This window comes from Microtus pennsylvanicus, chromosome 6, assembly GCF_037038515.1.
Source record: "Microtus pennsylvanicus isolate mMicPen1 chromosome 6, mMicPen1.hap1, whole genome shotgun sequence".
In the NCBI taxonomy this organism is placed as follows: Eukaryota; Metazoa; Chordata; class Mammalia; order Rodentia; family Cricetidae; genus Microtus; species Microtus pennsylvanicus.
In genome coordinates this window covers 95,213,708-95,227,006 of record NC_134584.1, presented here as the reverse complement: position 1 = coordinate 95,227,006, position 13,299 = coordinate 95,213,708, and the positions used below count along the sequence as shown (strand labels likewise).

General features: G+C 41.8%; 3 protein-coding genes across 4 annotated transcripts in view; 1 reads left to right on the top strand and 2 right to left on the bottom strand.

Annotated features, from left to right (window-relative positions):
* The window catches only part of LOC142852278 (liver carboxylesterase 1-like), a 31,611-nt gene that overhangs the window by 3,937 nt on the left and 14,375 nt on the right, over window positions 1-13,299 (bottom strand). For both annotated transcript variants that reach the window (XM_075976902.1, XM_075976903.1), the window contains exons 8-11: window positions 12,559-12,597; window positions 10,721-10,861; window positions 9,086-9,166; window positions 7,728-7,875 (exon numbers count right to left, since the gene is read on the bottom strand). In XM_075976902.1, coding sequence (XP_075833017.1) covers window positions 7,728-7,875; window positions 9,086-9,166; window positions 10,721-10,861; window positions 12,559-12,597 — 409 coding nt within the window. The remainder of the gene's footprint in view (window positions 1-7,727; window positions 7,876-9,085; window positions 9,167-10,720; window positions 10,862-12,558; window positions 12,598-13,299) is intronic.
* The window catches only part of Bbs2 (Bardet-Biedl syndrome 2), a 353,246-nt gene that overhangs the window by 330,943 nt on the left and 9,004 nt on the right, over window positions 1-13,299 (bottom strand). The gene's annotated exons all lie outside the window — the stretch shown is intronic.
* On the top strand, window positions 8,203-8,847 carry LOC142852280 (small ribosomal subunit protein eS7-like). The gene has a single exon (XM_075976907.1). It carries the CDS (start codon window positions 8,237-8,239, stop codon window positions 8,819-8,821), a length of 585 nt encoding a protein of 194 aa, XP_075833022.1. The 5' UTR covers window positions 8,203-8,236; the 3' UTR covers window positions 8,822-8,847.

Here is a 13,299-nt window from a genome sequence, read left to right as displayed (position 1 = left end):
CAAATGTACAACCTCTCTTTCTGCCTCTCATTAGAAAGCAAACAATCAGACAAACAAACCAGAAACGAACAGTACAAATAAATGAGCCAGAAAAAAGAAGAGCCAAAGAAAAAGCACAAGAAACGCATACAGACACAAAGACCCTCCACGCATATAGAAATTCCATAAAAACACAAAATTGGAAACAGCAAAAATATCCAGACAAAACATTATCAGGAAAAAATATGCTCAAAAATACCATTGAGTTAGTTTTGTCTTTGTCATCTACAGCAGGCCATGGGACTGCTCTTAAGATTTGATTGTATATCCAGTGAGACTCTTTTGGAGAAACTTCAGTTTTTTTATAGGGTGGTTATGAATTAGAGACAGCTCATGGGCTAGAGAAGCGTGACTGTATCCACATCCTCTCTCAACACTGGAATCCCGTCTGACTAAGGCCTGTGTAGCCCCTGTGCTACCACAGTCTCCGTGAGTTCACATGTGCATCAAGGCTGTTGTGTCCTGCAGGCCTTGTTTCCTTGGCGTCCTCCATCCCTTCTGGCTCTTATGGTCTTTCTGCCTCCTCTGTAACAGTTTTCTCTGATCCTTGAGATGAGGAATTTGATGGAGACATCCCATTTAGGGCTGCGTCTTCCAGGGGCTCTCACTCGCTGCATATCGTCTGTTGTGCTCTCTGTATTTGCTCCCATGTACTGCAGGAGAGAGTGTCTCTGGTGATGGCTAGGGAAGGCGCTTATCTCTGAGTATAGCAGAATGTCATCAAGGGTCATTTTATTGCTACGTTACTTTAGCAGAACAGTGGTATTTGGTTTTCCCCTAGGCCCACGGCCTATAAGTGGAGGTAAAATTGAAGTGCCTGTGCAATCAAACTTGTGTTTCCTCCAAACTCTTTCCTCCTCTCCACTGACTCCTCTCTTACCCACAAAGAAGACCTGTTCAAGGGTCAAGATGTCACTATTTTGCTTTTAGGATCAATGGAGCCACCAATCTTTGCTCCTCGTGTATGAGCCCATAAACCTCCAGCCTGGGAGCTTCAAGACAATGGTTTAATATCAGAACAGATACCCACACATTAGATAAAGTAGGGAAATTCAAAATGTTAAAAAAAAGTATAAATTTACCTGAAAACATTTCTACTCTATTACAAGTCATATATTATATATGCACACACATATATATTTTATAATTATAAATACATATACACATATACACCTTTATAATTTGTAATTCTGTTTTATCATCCATATACTTCATAAATGTATTTGAGATAATTTTGTGTATATTACATTAAATACTATTTTGTTATCTTTTGACACAGGGTTTCTCTGTAGCCTCAGAGCCCGTCCTGGAACTAGCTCTTGTAGACCAGGCTGTTGGCCTCTGCCTCCTGAGTGCTGAGATTAAAGGCATGTGCCTTTACCACCTGGCTACATCTCATTACTTTATGCCATGAGATGTCCTTCACAAGAAGTGATGGTGACAACACATGTCTTCACAACACAGGTTGGGGACTACTTTAATTAACTCACAACGCTGTCACCATAGCTTTAGGCAATCCTGTGACTCTGCCATCCCCTTAGGAAACAGTTCTCCAAGGTCAAGTAGAACTCCCTGAAAGACAGCTAAACCTGATCTTAGTTGCGCATTCATTTTAGAAAGGGGACCCAGGCTGCAACTATGCAGAGGACTTTTTGAATGAGAACATATTTTAGACAGCATATAGCATGAGGTACTTTTGTAACTTTTTGTTTGAAACAAATACTTTTGTCTTTATTTTTATAAGTTCTCCAAAAAATTATGCAACATTTTTTCATATTCACTTCCTATTCTGAGTCCTCCTAGACCCACCCTTCCTATCCACCCAATGTCCGCATTTTTATAAACCAGTCAAATCCAATTTGTGATTCCCAAATGTTCTTAGCTGTGTGGCTGTCCACTGAAGCATGGTTGAGTACCAGTGTGCTGAAGGAAATGAATGGCTAGCCTGGAGCCCTGCATTTAGGAAAGGAGTCTTTAAAATGAAGGGAGAAATAGCAGTTTTCCATGCTGAGAGAAGCTATGGGCCTTGCCACTTCTGGTCCTGCCTTACAGTAATGGCTAAAGAGAGGTCTTTAAATCGAAACCAGGAAAGCATGCCTAACATAAGACGTGACAGTCAGTATGCGGCACATGCTAGGACTGTGGTGAAGATATGGGCACAGGTTTATCCTGTGTGGTGCAAGGAGTCAACAGAAAGTTGTGCTAATAATTATAGCTGAGATTACTCCTCAACTAGAGTTAAAATAAACTGTCATCCAATGATATAATTTTTTACATAAAAGGCATAAAATGTGTGTTCATGAAGGGGTAGATTCATAAAGTAACAATGTTATCAGAAGAGACAGGGACCAAGTAGGATCACATGGCCATAAACCCTTACATGTTATCAAAGTTACACTTTTACCAGCTTACTGTGTGCTATTAGAATTAGACTAGGGGTCAGTGAGATGACTCACAGCTGGATTCCTGAGTCTAATTCCTAGGGTTTCTACGATGGAACAAGAGAACTAAGAGTGGTCTGACCTTCACATTGACGTGGTGGCATGGGTACGTGGTAATGTACAGATAGAAAGAAATTATCTGTAAAAGTACAATGGTAGATGTAGAATATATAGTAGACACAAAACAGAAGTCTTCAGTAGAGCCATAGCCCCAAAATAGAAAAAGAAAAAAAAACCAAAGGCACACTCCTTCAGAACAGCAGAATTGTAAAACAACCATAATGGAACCACCAAAGAGCACTAATGAGTCTTTAAGGACCAAAATTATATTTAATATAAATTCCGAGCTAAAGGAGAAGGATTGAATGGATTTTTAAACATGCCTTACCAACAGGTTACCTTAAATGAAATGAGGGTTGGAGAGAAAGAATAAAAGGAAAACTAAATAAGAGGAATGGATGCAATGGTTGTATTAGAACACACAGTCTGAGATAAAAAAAAAATGAGCTGGACCTGGTAGCTCATAACCATACTCACAGAACTCTGGGAGCTGAGACAGGAGAATTGCTGTGAATGTGAGACCTGTCAGAGATACACAGTCATTTCTAGTCCATTCTGTGCTACAGTGTGAGACCTTATCTCAGAAGAAACAGATAAAGACATCATGTTGATGACAGTGTCAAATCACCCGTAGAACCTAGCCATGGCAAATACAGAGCCAACATCTGGGATCCTAAATATATACAAAAAATGAATAGTGGAGGCTATGAAGGGAAAGACAGGATGTGATGAATGCCACAGCAATAAGGGGTCTGCAATACACATATTTACAATAATGGACAGATCATTCAGGAAGAAAACTCATAAGCAACATTGGACTTGCTAACATATTGTGACAGATTAAGCAGAAATATACAGACGTGGGCAGGCTAAGGGTCTTTCAACTTGACACAAACCATAGTCACTTGGGCTGGAAATAAAGAATTGAACGAGCTATTGAAAGCAAACAGTACACCACTATGGTCTCTGCTTCGGTTTCTGCCTCAGGTTTCTGCTTGAGTTTCTGTCCTGATTTCTTTGAATAATGAACTATGAGTCAACTGGTGGCGGCGTGTGCCTTTAATCCCAGCAATCAAGAGGCAGAGGCAGGTGGACCTCCATGAGTTTGAGGCCACCCTGTTCTACAGAGGGAGTTCCAGGATAGGCACCAAAGCTACAGGGAAACCATGTTTCTAAAACCAAAAAAAAAAAAAGACTATGATGTGGAAATGTAAGATGAAATCACCTCCCAAGGGCTTTTGGTCATGGTATTAGAATCACAATAATAGAAGCAAACTATGACAAGAATATTCTATCCAATGCAGACAGAATGCAATTCTTCCAAAACACTCACAGAACATTCTTTAGCATAGATTGCTTGTGTTGCACAAAAAAAGAACAACAAAAGTCATTTAATTTGAGAAGACTGAAATTGTACCAAGTACCTAATCTTACACACTAAAAATAAATTTAAAAATCAACTACAAGAATAATTTTGAAAAATTCAAATTAAAGGAATAAGAAAATTGCTCCTTAGCACAGATATCCCAAAGAAGAAATTAAATCGATGATACATTGGAACAAATGGGAATAAAGTGCCTTTCCCTCTAAGGTTTGGGAACACAGTATACGAAGTGACAGAAAGAACTCAAGAGCCCGGATACAGGGAGAATGGCTGTGAAATCCTGTCTTCTGGGCATGACACAACCATTGTAATTGTGAACTCACAGTTACACAGCAGCTGCACTTGCCTGCCCTAGGACTCCAGAGGATACCTGATCCTGGAAGGGAAGAGTTTCATGAGGCCTTTACTCCTCCCTGGTGGACCACTAACTACTGATGGATTCCTGACGAGAGGGAGCCATTACCATCTGAAGTTTATCCTCAGGTGAGTCCACCAGGCTCCACTGGGTAGTTCCATACCCATGGTCACACAGGTGGCTCCGGTTAAACTCAGTGGCTCACAAAGCAAAACAGAAAAGAAATGGATTTAGCTAAGGTGGGGAATGGTAGGAGTCAGAAGGAGATAAAAGGGCAGGGAGTGAGAGAGATCAGAATATATTATATACATGTATGAAAAGTGGACAATTTAATTAGGAAAACAGTGCAGCCTGCCAACACTTTTGTGTTAAAGTGAGGGCAACTATACGGGAAGCTTATAACAATAAACACCTTCATTAAGAGAGTAAAAGTTTCAAACAACCTAAGATTAAATACCAAAGTTCTCAGAAAACTTAAAGAAGAAAAGAAATCGTAAAGATAAAGTCAGAAGTTTGAGAATTTAAAAAATAAGAAAGGTTAACAAAACTGAGGGTTTTTTTTCTCAGAAATAAAGAAAGCAAAAACACCCTAAATTGATAAACCTACTAGCACAAAAGAATTATTATCAATTTAAATCAATTTAAAGACTCACAACCAGAAACAAAAGAAGAAATACTATTACAGAGACCACAGCAACAGAGCCTGTCATAAGAAACTACTATTAACAAGTATATGCACAAGAATAGGATTGCCGAGAAGGAACAGAGGCAGTTAAGGGGACCCAGTATTCCCTGGACCACTGCAAAAGTGACAAATGGTTAAATCTTTAAGATCGCTGCCCCTGCTGAGGGCACATTCTGTTTAGTTCCTTTGTATGCCCTTTTTCTGATGTTAATTTTCAAATTGCAAAGATGGGGATTGGTGGGACGATTTTACCCATCCTTAGCAAGCAGTTGTTGGATGCTTAATGCTCTCTTAATGCTCTGGCTTCCCTGACCTGAAGGATTGTCAGTCAGCCAGCTGGACTCCTGTGTGCCAGCAACAGACATCTGGAACACTCCACAGATGCCTTGAGAAACCTACACAATGATGGCAGTCGAAATATAAACCTAAAATTAATCCAGGTGTTACTACCACTGAATGCTGAAAACTAGATCATAGGTTAAAGAAAATGAACACACAAATAAAAACAAGGATCATGGATCCTGATCATGGAGCAAAAGGATCGGTTTAAAAATATCCATTGTACTCAGAGTGATCTATTGATTTGATTAAATATGTCCTCAAATTCCAATACCATTTGTCATTATAGAAAGAATAATTACCTAAAAAAGTTTGTCACCAAGATGATCGTCAGCAGTCAGAACAAAGCTGGAGCTATGACACGACCTGACTTTACTCTGTTCTGTATCCACAGTTACTAAACGGTGTGGCAGCTAGTGTGGTAGTTGCTTTACCCCTGTACATACATTGAACAATGGGATATAACAAAGACCTGAACACAGGCAGGTACTGGCTGCTGTTTTACAAAGGAATCAAGAATATAAAATAAGATAAAGCAGTCTATTCAGTCAATTTGTTGAGAAAATCAGATTTCTACATTCTTGAGAACAAAATGGAGAGAAGACAAATATAAGTTCAAAAGCCCCCAATCATAAGTAGATATCATGAAGGAAAACCAATAATTCTGACCACAGAAAACAGTTGCTTAGACAGAACACCAACACCATGAATAGTAAATCAAACAATTCTTCACAGAAAGAAACCAATGGCAGGATGCAAAGGGAACCGTTGGAAGAGAAAGCTCTTTGTGATCCTACTATGTGACATGTGTCTATTCAAAGACCATATGAACTAAATAGCACTGCAATGGAGTGCCCTTTAACGTTAAGAAGGAAACTGTTACTTTTACAGTGTGGGGGGAGTCAGGGAGCATCGTGCCATGTTAAATAGCTGAACATAGAAAGATAAATTACATGTGTTGCTGCTCATTGGAGAATCTAGATTTACTAGTAAACATACTGAAGAAACTTGCCGTAAAGAGGTTGGAGTTCAATGAATGAGGAAGATGAAGAAAAAAAGAAGATTAAAAATATCATTCAGGAAGGAATTCTTTATCTTATTAATTTCCCAACCCACAGCGTCATATACATGAACAATAAAATCATAAATTTAAAAATAGCTGAGAGAAAATTTCAAGTCTTCTCACTGTAGAAAATGTTAAGTATTTGAAGAAATGTGCATTTTAATCAGCTGATATATTTATTAGGCATGGCATAATCAAGCAGAAAATGTGTGCACCATAGTTGGCAGGTGAAATTTATCAATTTGCAATTTAAGAAATGAAAGAAAGTTTCTCTCTTTCAAAATATGTCATTGTGTTCTATTCTCCATTCTTTCTTCATGCCTACAGTTTCTCACAGGTAACTGAAACTTCAGAAAGGAATGCTGGGAAATCATCTTAGCCTCCCAAAAGGAACAGTTTTGGCAGATGTAATTGGTACCTTTGATAGTTGGTCCCAGCAACTTAGTTACATTAAGAAACACTTAGAAAACTTGCAAATCACACTTGTGTATTTGTGGGAGTGTTTTCAGAGACAATTAGGTCACTATGGCTAATGTTGTTATCTAGTGTTGCATTCAATTTCTAACACACTATTGGCTGGGAAGGCATGGCCTGTTGGTAGGAGGAAGGTCACTGGGGCCATACTCAATAATGATCCGGGACTATGCCTGTTGCTGTTCCACACAGCTTCAATACTCACATGCCCCCATGATGCGAGCTGATCCAACTCTCCCAACATCACAGGCTAAACAATGTGAGGCTCCAAATTTTAGTAAAGCCTCCTCCCCTTGAGTTTGATATGCCATATTTTTCTGTTATGTAGTGAGGAGTAACAACTATACCTTCTTACTAATTGCCTATATATGGGCAGGCCAACCTGATATGCTCATAAAACATCAACAAGACTTGCCTGGGCCATTTTCTGGCCACTAGAAACAACTGTGCTCATGTTTGCAGCAGATAAAGGCATGATAGACCTCACAATCCCTGTGAGAGAGCTCTTACCCAATGAGTGGTGGATACATACGGCTCTATAGCTGCTGAGAGAGAAAAGTCTTAAGAAAAACACTAAGATGTGTGTATCTAAGGTGGTCACATGCTAGGCAGCTCACTAGGTTGGCTCCTATCCCTTCTAAGTATCACCTCACCTCTCTACAGTGTTCTGTGGGACTATCTTCTAGACTAAACTGCCTGTGACCAACTTTCTCATAGGCTCCTACTGGCAGAAGTAAAACTAAAGATTGCAGGACATAGGGAACCTGCTTTTGAGGCCTGGTACTCAGCAGATTTCATATCTGACTCTTTCAAGAGGTGGGTGAGTTGGAGGCCTAGGTGGTGAGCCTGTATCCTTCTCCCAAGCAACACGTGAGACGGAGACTCACCTCTGTGGCCACGGGACACAATCACAGATGGGGCACCAAATAACACATCTCCCATTAAGTCCTGGAGAAGGTCTTTCTTTCTGATTGGGTTGTCTGTCCCTGATATATACTTCTCAATGACAGCTGGAATCAGACTCTCAGAAATGTTCTAAAAGGAACAGAAAGATCAGAAAAGGGAATGAGAAAGGGAATGAAAAAAAAACCTTGGCTCATGAGATTTGCTGGTCAGTAACCTTTTCTTTATCAGAGCTGAGACCATTCAGGAACCTACAAATAGTAGGGGCCTATGTGTCAGAAGGGCAAAGCACTCTAAGTTTGTAAATATTGTTGTGCCAACCTCTCTGCTTTGCCTCCCAAAAATTACCTACAGAAGTCTTGGGTCTCTAAGCCCTAGATAACTGGGTTTTGCTGAATATAGCTTCTATGTTTTGCCAGCTTTCCAAAGGAATCTTTTACTCAACAATATATCCTGGAGCTCTTTCCGAGCCGGCACTCCGTAAGGGTGAGCCATGTTCAGCTCGAGCGCCAAGATCGTCAAGCCCAATGGTGAGAAGCCGGACGAGTTCGAGTCCGGCATCTCTCAGGCGCTGCTCGAGCTGGAGATGAACTCGGATCTCAAGGCGCAGCTGCGGGAGCTCAACATTACTGCGGCCAAGGAAATTGAAGTTGGTGGTGGCCGGAAAGCCATCATAATTTTTGTACCAGTTCCTCAGCTGAAATCCTTCCAAAACATCCAAGTCCGGCTGGTTCGTGAATTGGAGAAAAAGTTCAGCGGGAAACACGTAGTCTTCATTGCTCAGAGGAGGATTTTGCCTAAGCCAACTCGGAAAAGCCGTACGAAAAATAAGCAGAAGCGCCCTAGAAGCCGCACACTCACTGCAGTGCACGACGCCATCCTTGAGGACTTGGTCTTCCCAAGTGAGATTGTGGGCAAGAGGATCCGAGTGAAACTGGACGGCAGCAGGCTCATAAAGGTTCATTTAGACAAAGCACAGCAGAACAACGTGGAGCACAAGGTGAAAACTTTTTCTGGTGTGTATAAGAAGCTCACGGGCAAGGATGTTAATTTTGAATTCCCAGAGTTTCAGTTGTAAAGAAAATGACTGAATAAAGTGTCATTCGTAAATATATATATATATATATATATATATATATATATATATATATATATCCTGGAAATAGTGGAATTTTTATGCAACAAGCATCACATGAGTTTTTTGCATTATACTAAACTATGCAAACTAGAAAACACGGGCTGAAACACAGATATGAGTACTTTTAGCCACGGAGTTAGTGTGTGTTTGGACGCAAGCACCCCCACTTCTTTGCTTCTCAGCCGAGTCCCACAGTTCACTTACAAGGATCGGGTAAGACTGCCAAAGAAGGGAAGCGATCCTCTTCTCGTCCATTTTGTCTTCAGAAAGTGGAAAGCCTATCAACTGTTAAACACAATGATTAATATTTCTGAATGGTGTGGAATTAACAGGAAGAAACAAATGGGTTGAGTAACCAAACCAATACAAAAGGAAGTTCCTTTAACAGGCCTTATTAGGTGTGGAATTTCATGTTTGAAGAAATAACCTATGAAAAATTGAGATCATATCTAGAAATATATGCAGTACAAGAGAATGCACATACCAAATATATTGCATATATTAGATATTATAGATAGAAATCTATAGTATATATAGTTTACATAATATAAACACACACTAATTCTTCAGAGAATGAGTGGTATTTAGGTTAGGACAGTGTTAGAAATACAGGGAGGATACAAGCCCTGACCTACATCTCCGGTGTCTATAGAAGCCAGAGTCCAGTCTACCATATGGCTGAATTTCATTGATGACCTGTGCACTCCTTTTACAGGTAGACCTGCAGAAGGTTCTGTGTGTCTATCCCTGTGCAAATGTCTGTACTGAGAAACTTGACTCTATTCCAGTACGGCCTCCAGCAGCTGAAGGTCATCCCAGGGCCCTAGAATGACAGTCGTCTCTCTTCAGTGCCCACCTGGTCAAGCTCAGAAAACTCAACTGAAGTTACTCTACCTCTTGTCTGAACTTAGTAATGGACCCAGCGGCCCCTGAGCCCTGTCTTGTGATCACCCTTCCTTTATCTGAGCTGTAAGATACACTTTCCTCAACATTATTTTCCCAAGTACTTGAGGGAAAATTTTCTTGCAACACTTTAACCTTTTGCAAATGTGAACATTTGGGGCGATAACCCCCGATTACAATTTGGTCACCATGTAGAGTGAAGAACTCACTTTGGTGAGGTCCAAACTTCAGCTCACATCTTTGTGCCCTATCATGAGAAGATGCAAACTTGTTCCTGGGATGAGAGGATGAATTAAATTCAGCCACTGGAGACACTGACTCATTACTTAATCACAGCATCTCAGGGCTCCCTCAGCCTTGAAATCTCTATACATCCCAAATCTGAACTCACTGCAAAAGCTATGAAATTAGATACATCATACTGGTTTAGTCAGTGTCAGAGTTTTTCTCTGACAGAGGAAAGACATTCGTCCTTCTTACCTTCCAGAAGCAACTTTAATTCAGTCTGAAGTGATTTTTATGGATCTCAACAATGAAGTACCGAGAGTAGCCATGGAAAATTTACACAACCCATTGGTTCAGGTCCAATGTGGAAGCTGCAGTGCCAAATCGGATTCTTCCAAACTCTAACTCCTTCTGCTCCCTAGATGCCCCTTATCACTCCATCTGCACCACTGTCCTATCCACAGACCCTCCCATCCTGGGAATTTCAGACTCCTTAAGGAAGAACAGCATCTACAGAGAGGGATTTCCAGGGATGTAGTTCCCAGAGGGCAGTTGGGCCATGCTGGAGAATCTTCCCATGGAAGTATGACATTGGTGACAGTTTCTCCGGTCTGGTTGGAGACTGTGACCAGAGAGAGCACATAGGACAAAGAGGTGGGGTGTGTGGACTGAAGCTCTATGTGTATCACTAAGAGTCCTATATGTTCTCACCATAGGTGTCGTCCAGCCAAACTCTTTCTTGGTGATGCCCACCATGTAGGGCACAGTGTTGAAGTTCTTCTCGGCCAGGATCTCTTCTGGTGCCTTTGGCAGCACCACTCCATCAATCACAGTGGGAAGCAAAAAGTAACTCTAGGGAGGAGAACAATGCAACGTCCGTGATTACCCTTCCCCAGCTACCATCAGACTCCACTTTCTGCCCATCTCAGCACTTAGCCAGCACACGGACTCATGTGGCTGTGCCACAGGAAGTCGGGGTCCTAAATGGGGCAACATCTATGAGTTGCTAAAAACAGAACTGTGCCAGGGAGCCAGAAAGAATACTGGCCGGGAATGGGTATTGTGGGAATTGGTCTTGAGCAAAGTATATATATGTATAAATGTGTAACAGATCATATACAATTTTATGTATGTATATAAAATTGTAAGTAATTTGAAATTATAAATCTATTATAATTTATAAATTTTATACAATTGCATGTGTGTGGTTTTAGTGGACCCATTTGAACATTTTTACCCCAGTTGTTGACACTTTTAGGGGAGATTTAAAAGGTGTGGACTTGCTGTAGGGAGGATGTCAACCACAGGAGAGCTTAACAATTCATCCCTTCTAGTTTACACTGTCTACTTCATGCTTGAAGGTCAACGTAAGAATGCTCAGCTTCAGGTTCCTGATGCCACACCTACTGGTGGTTCCTTCCACCCTGCCATGACCCGACACATTGCACCAGAATGCCTTGCCTATGCTGTGGTCACACAGTGGACTCTGCACAGCCCCTGCCCCTTCTCTATAACCTATTTTCACGTTGCAGTTAAAGGGATGTTCATAAACTCAACAGGTTTCTCTGCTCCATTCAGACCCTCCTGGGTACCCGTCTCTCATCCTGAGTCACAACCTGTGTCTATCAATTAATAACTCCATCTTAACCTCTTCCATTTACCTAGACTCAAGCCTGTTTCTGTCCTGGCTGCCTCTAGTTCAAGCACACTGTAACAGGCCTTTTCAGCTACAGGGAAGTGTTTCTAGGTTTCAGTTAGCTGACTTCATTTCCCTCTAGCATGACTTGGCTCTTCAAGCCATAACTTAAATCTGCTGTTCACACAAACCACTCAGCAGCTCTCTCTCCTCTGCCACTGCCAGAATCACAACATAATTTATCAATTTATTTTCCTGATACTACGCCCCACCAGAAGAGCAGTTTCTAAGAACGTAGGAAATCTTGTCTGTTTAATGCCCCAGGTCCTAAACTCTTCCTTGCACATAGTAAGAATGGGGGTTCCACAGGGAGGGAACAGAAGGGACAAGACTGGAGATGCTACATACCTGACATCACCAGGTCCTGGTCAGAGCTAGGAGGGAGAAGGACAGGGAGAGGAGAGGCCCCCCCTTCATGTGTTCTGGATGCTGGAGCAGGGCAGTATCCTCATCACCGAGATCTCAGTCAGGCCCCTCTCATACATCTACCCTTTGTCATCCCTTGAGAACTGGGGTCGTCGGTGAGGGCTCATGGACTCTTAGCGAACCATCTCAGCCATTTGAAAGGACTGGTTCGTCCTTCCCCTACAGTGTCATTTTAGAGGCAGCAAATGTGCACAGGAGGGGATAGGTGACTCTAGGGGACACAGTTGCTAAGGACAGGCACTGAATCAGGAATCAGGCTACCCTGCTCCTGGTTGCCATGGCTGTATTACCCAAGCTAGTGACTTTCCCTCACTGGGTCTGAGCAGAATACATAGAACGAACAGTACAGTTCTACAAAGGAGAGTCCTTTCTTTGGGATTTAATTCATAAGATTCAACACTCACCTACAGAAAGCAAAGGTCCTTACCTCTCTGGGGTCTCCAACAAAATCAAGAGAACCAAACTTCTGTGGAGAAAACATCAGAGAAGGTGGGTGAGGAACTTCCCTTAGACAGAAGCAGATCCTTTGAGTTTCAGCCTAAAATATTAGGTTCTTTCTCATAATTATTCCTTGGTGGGACCAGAATTAGAGGATCCTATGCTGTGTCCTCAGGGTCTGGGCATAAGCTGCAGCAGGATGGATCAGGGGCAGCAGCAGTGAAGAGACAGGGCCTGGGGCCCATGCAGGGTCTCCAGGGCATGCAGAGGATGTCTCGGGCCTCTGACTGTGATCTCTACTTTTTCATCTCTCACCGTCATCTGCTCTCTCCAGCACAACACCCTGTTGGCTCCCATGGAGAGTATAGTTATTACGTCAAGGTAGTGGTACGGGTGCACAGTATCTAAAGCAAGGATAAGTCTAAAGCCAGGATGGGCAACAGAACCCCAATTTCCCTTCACCACACCCTTGCCTTTTGCCTTCTTTCCTCCTGCTGCAGGAATGCAGACAACTGCATGTGACCCAAAGCACAGTGTCCAGCAGGTGTCCTGCCTGGATTAATGCAGTGATGGAACTTCCCAGTTGGTTTTTCTGCTCCTAACGTCTTCCCTCTCTACAGTCTGCTTCATGCAAGTCAGAGGTCTTGGTAAAACTCTGCCTGGGAAGCTGAGTATACCCTTAACATTACTGCTACAATTTTTTTTTAGTATAGTTGTCTTCCATGCATGG

Coding starts and splice junctions, on each gene's coding strand:
- LOC142852280 (XM_075976907.1), top strand. CDS start 8,237: ATGTTCAGCTCGAGCGCCAAGATCGTCAAGCCCAATGGTGAGAAGCCG.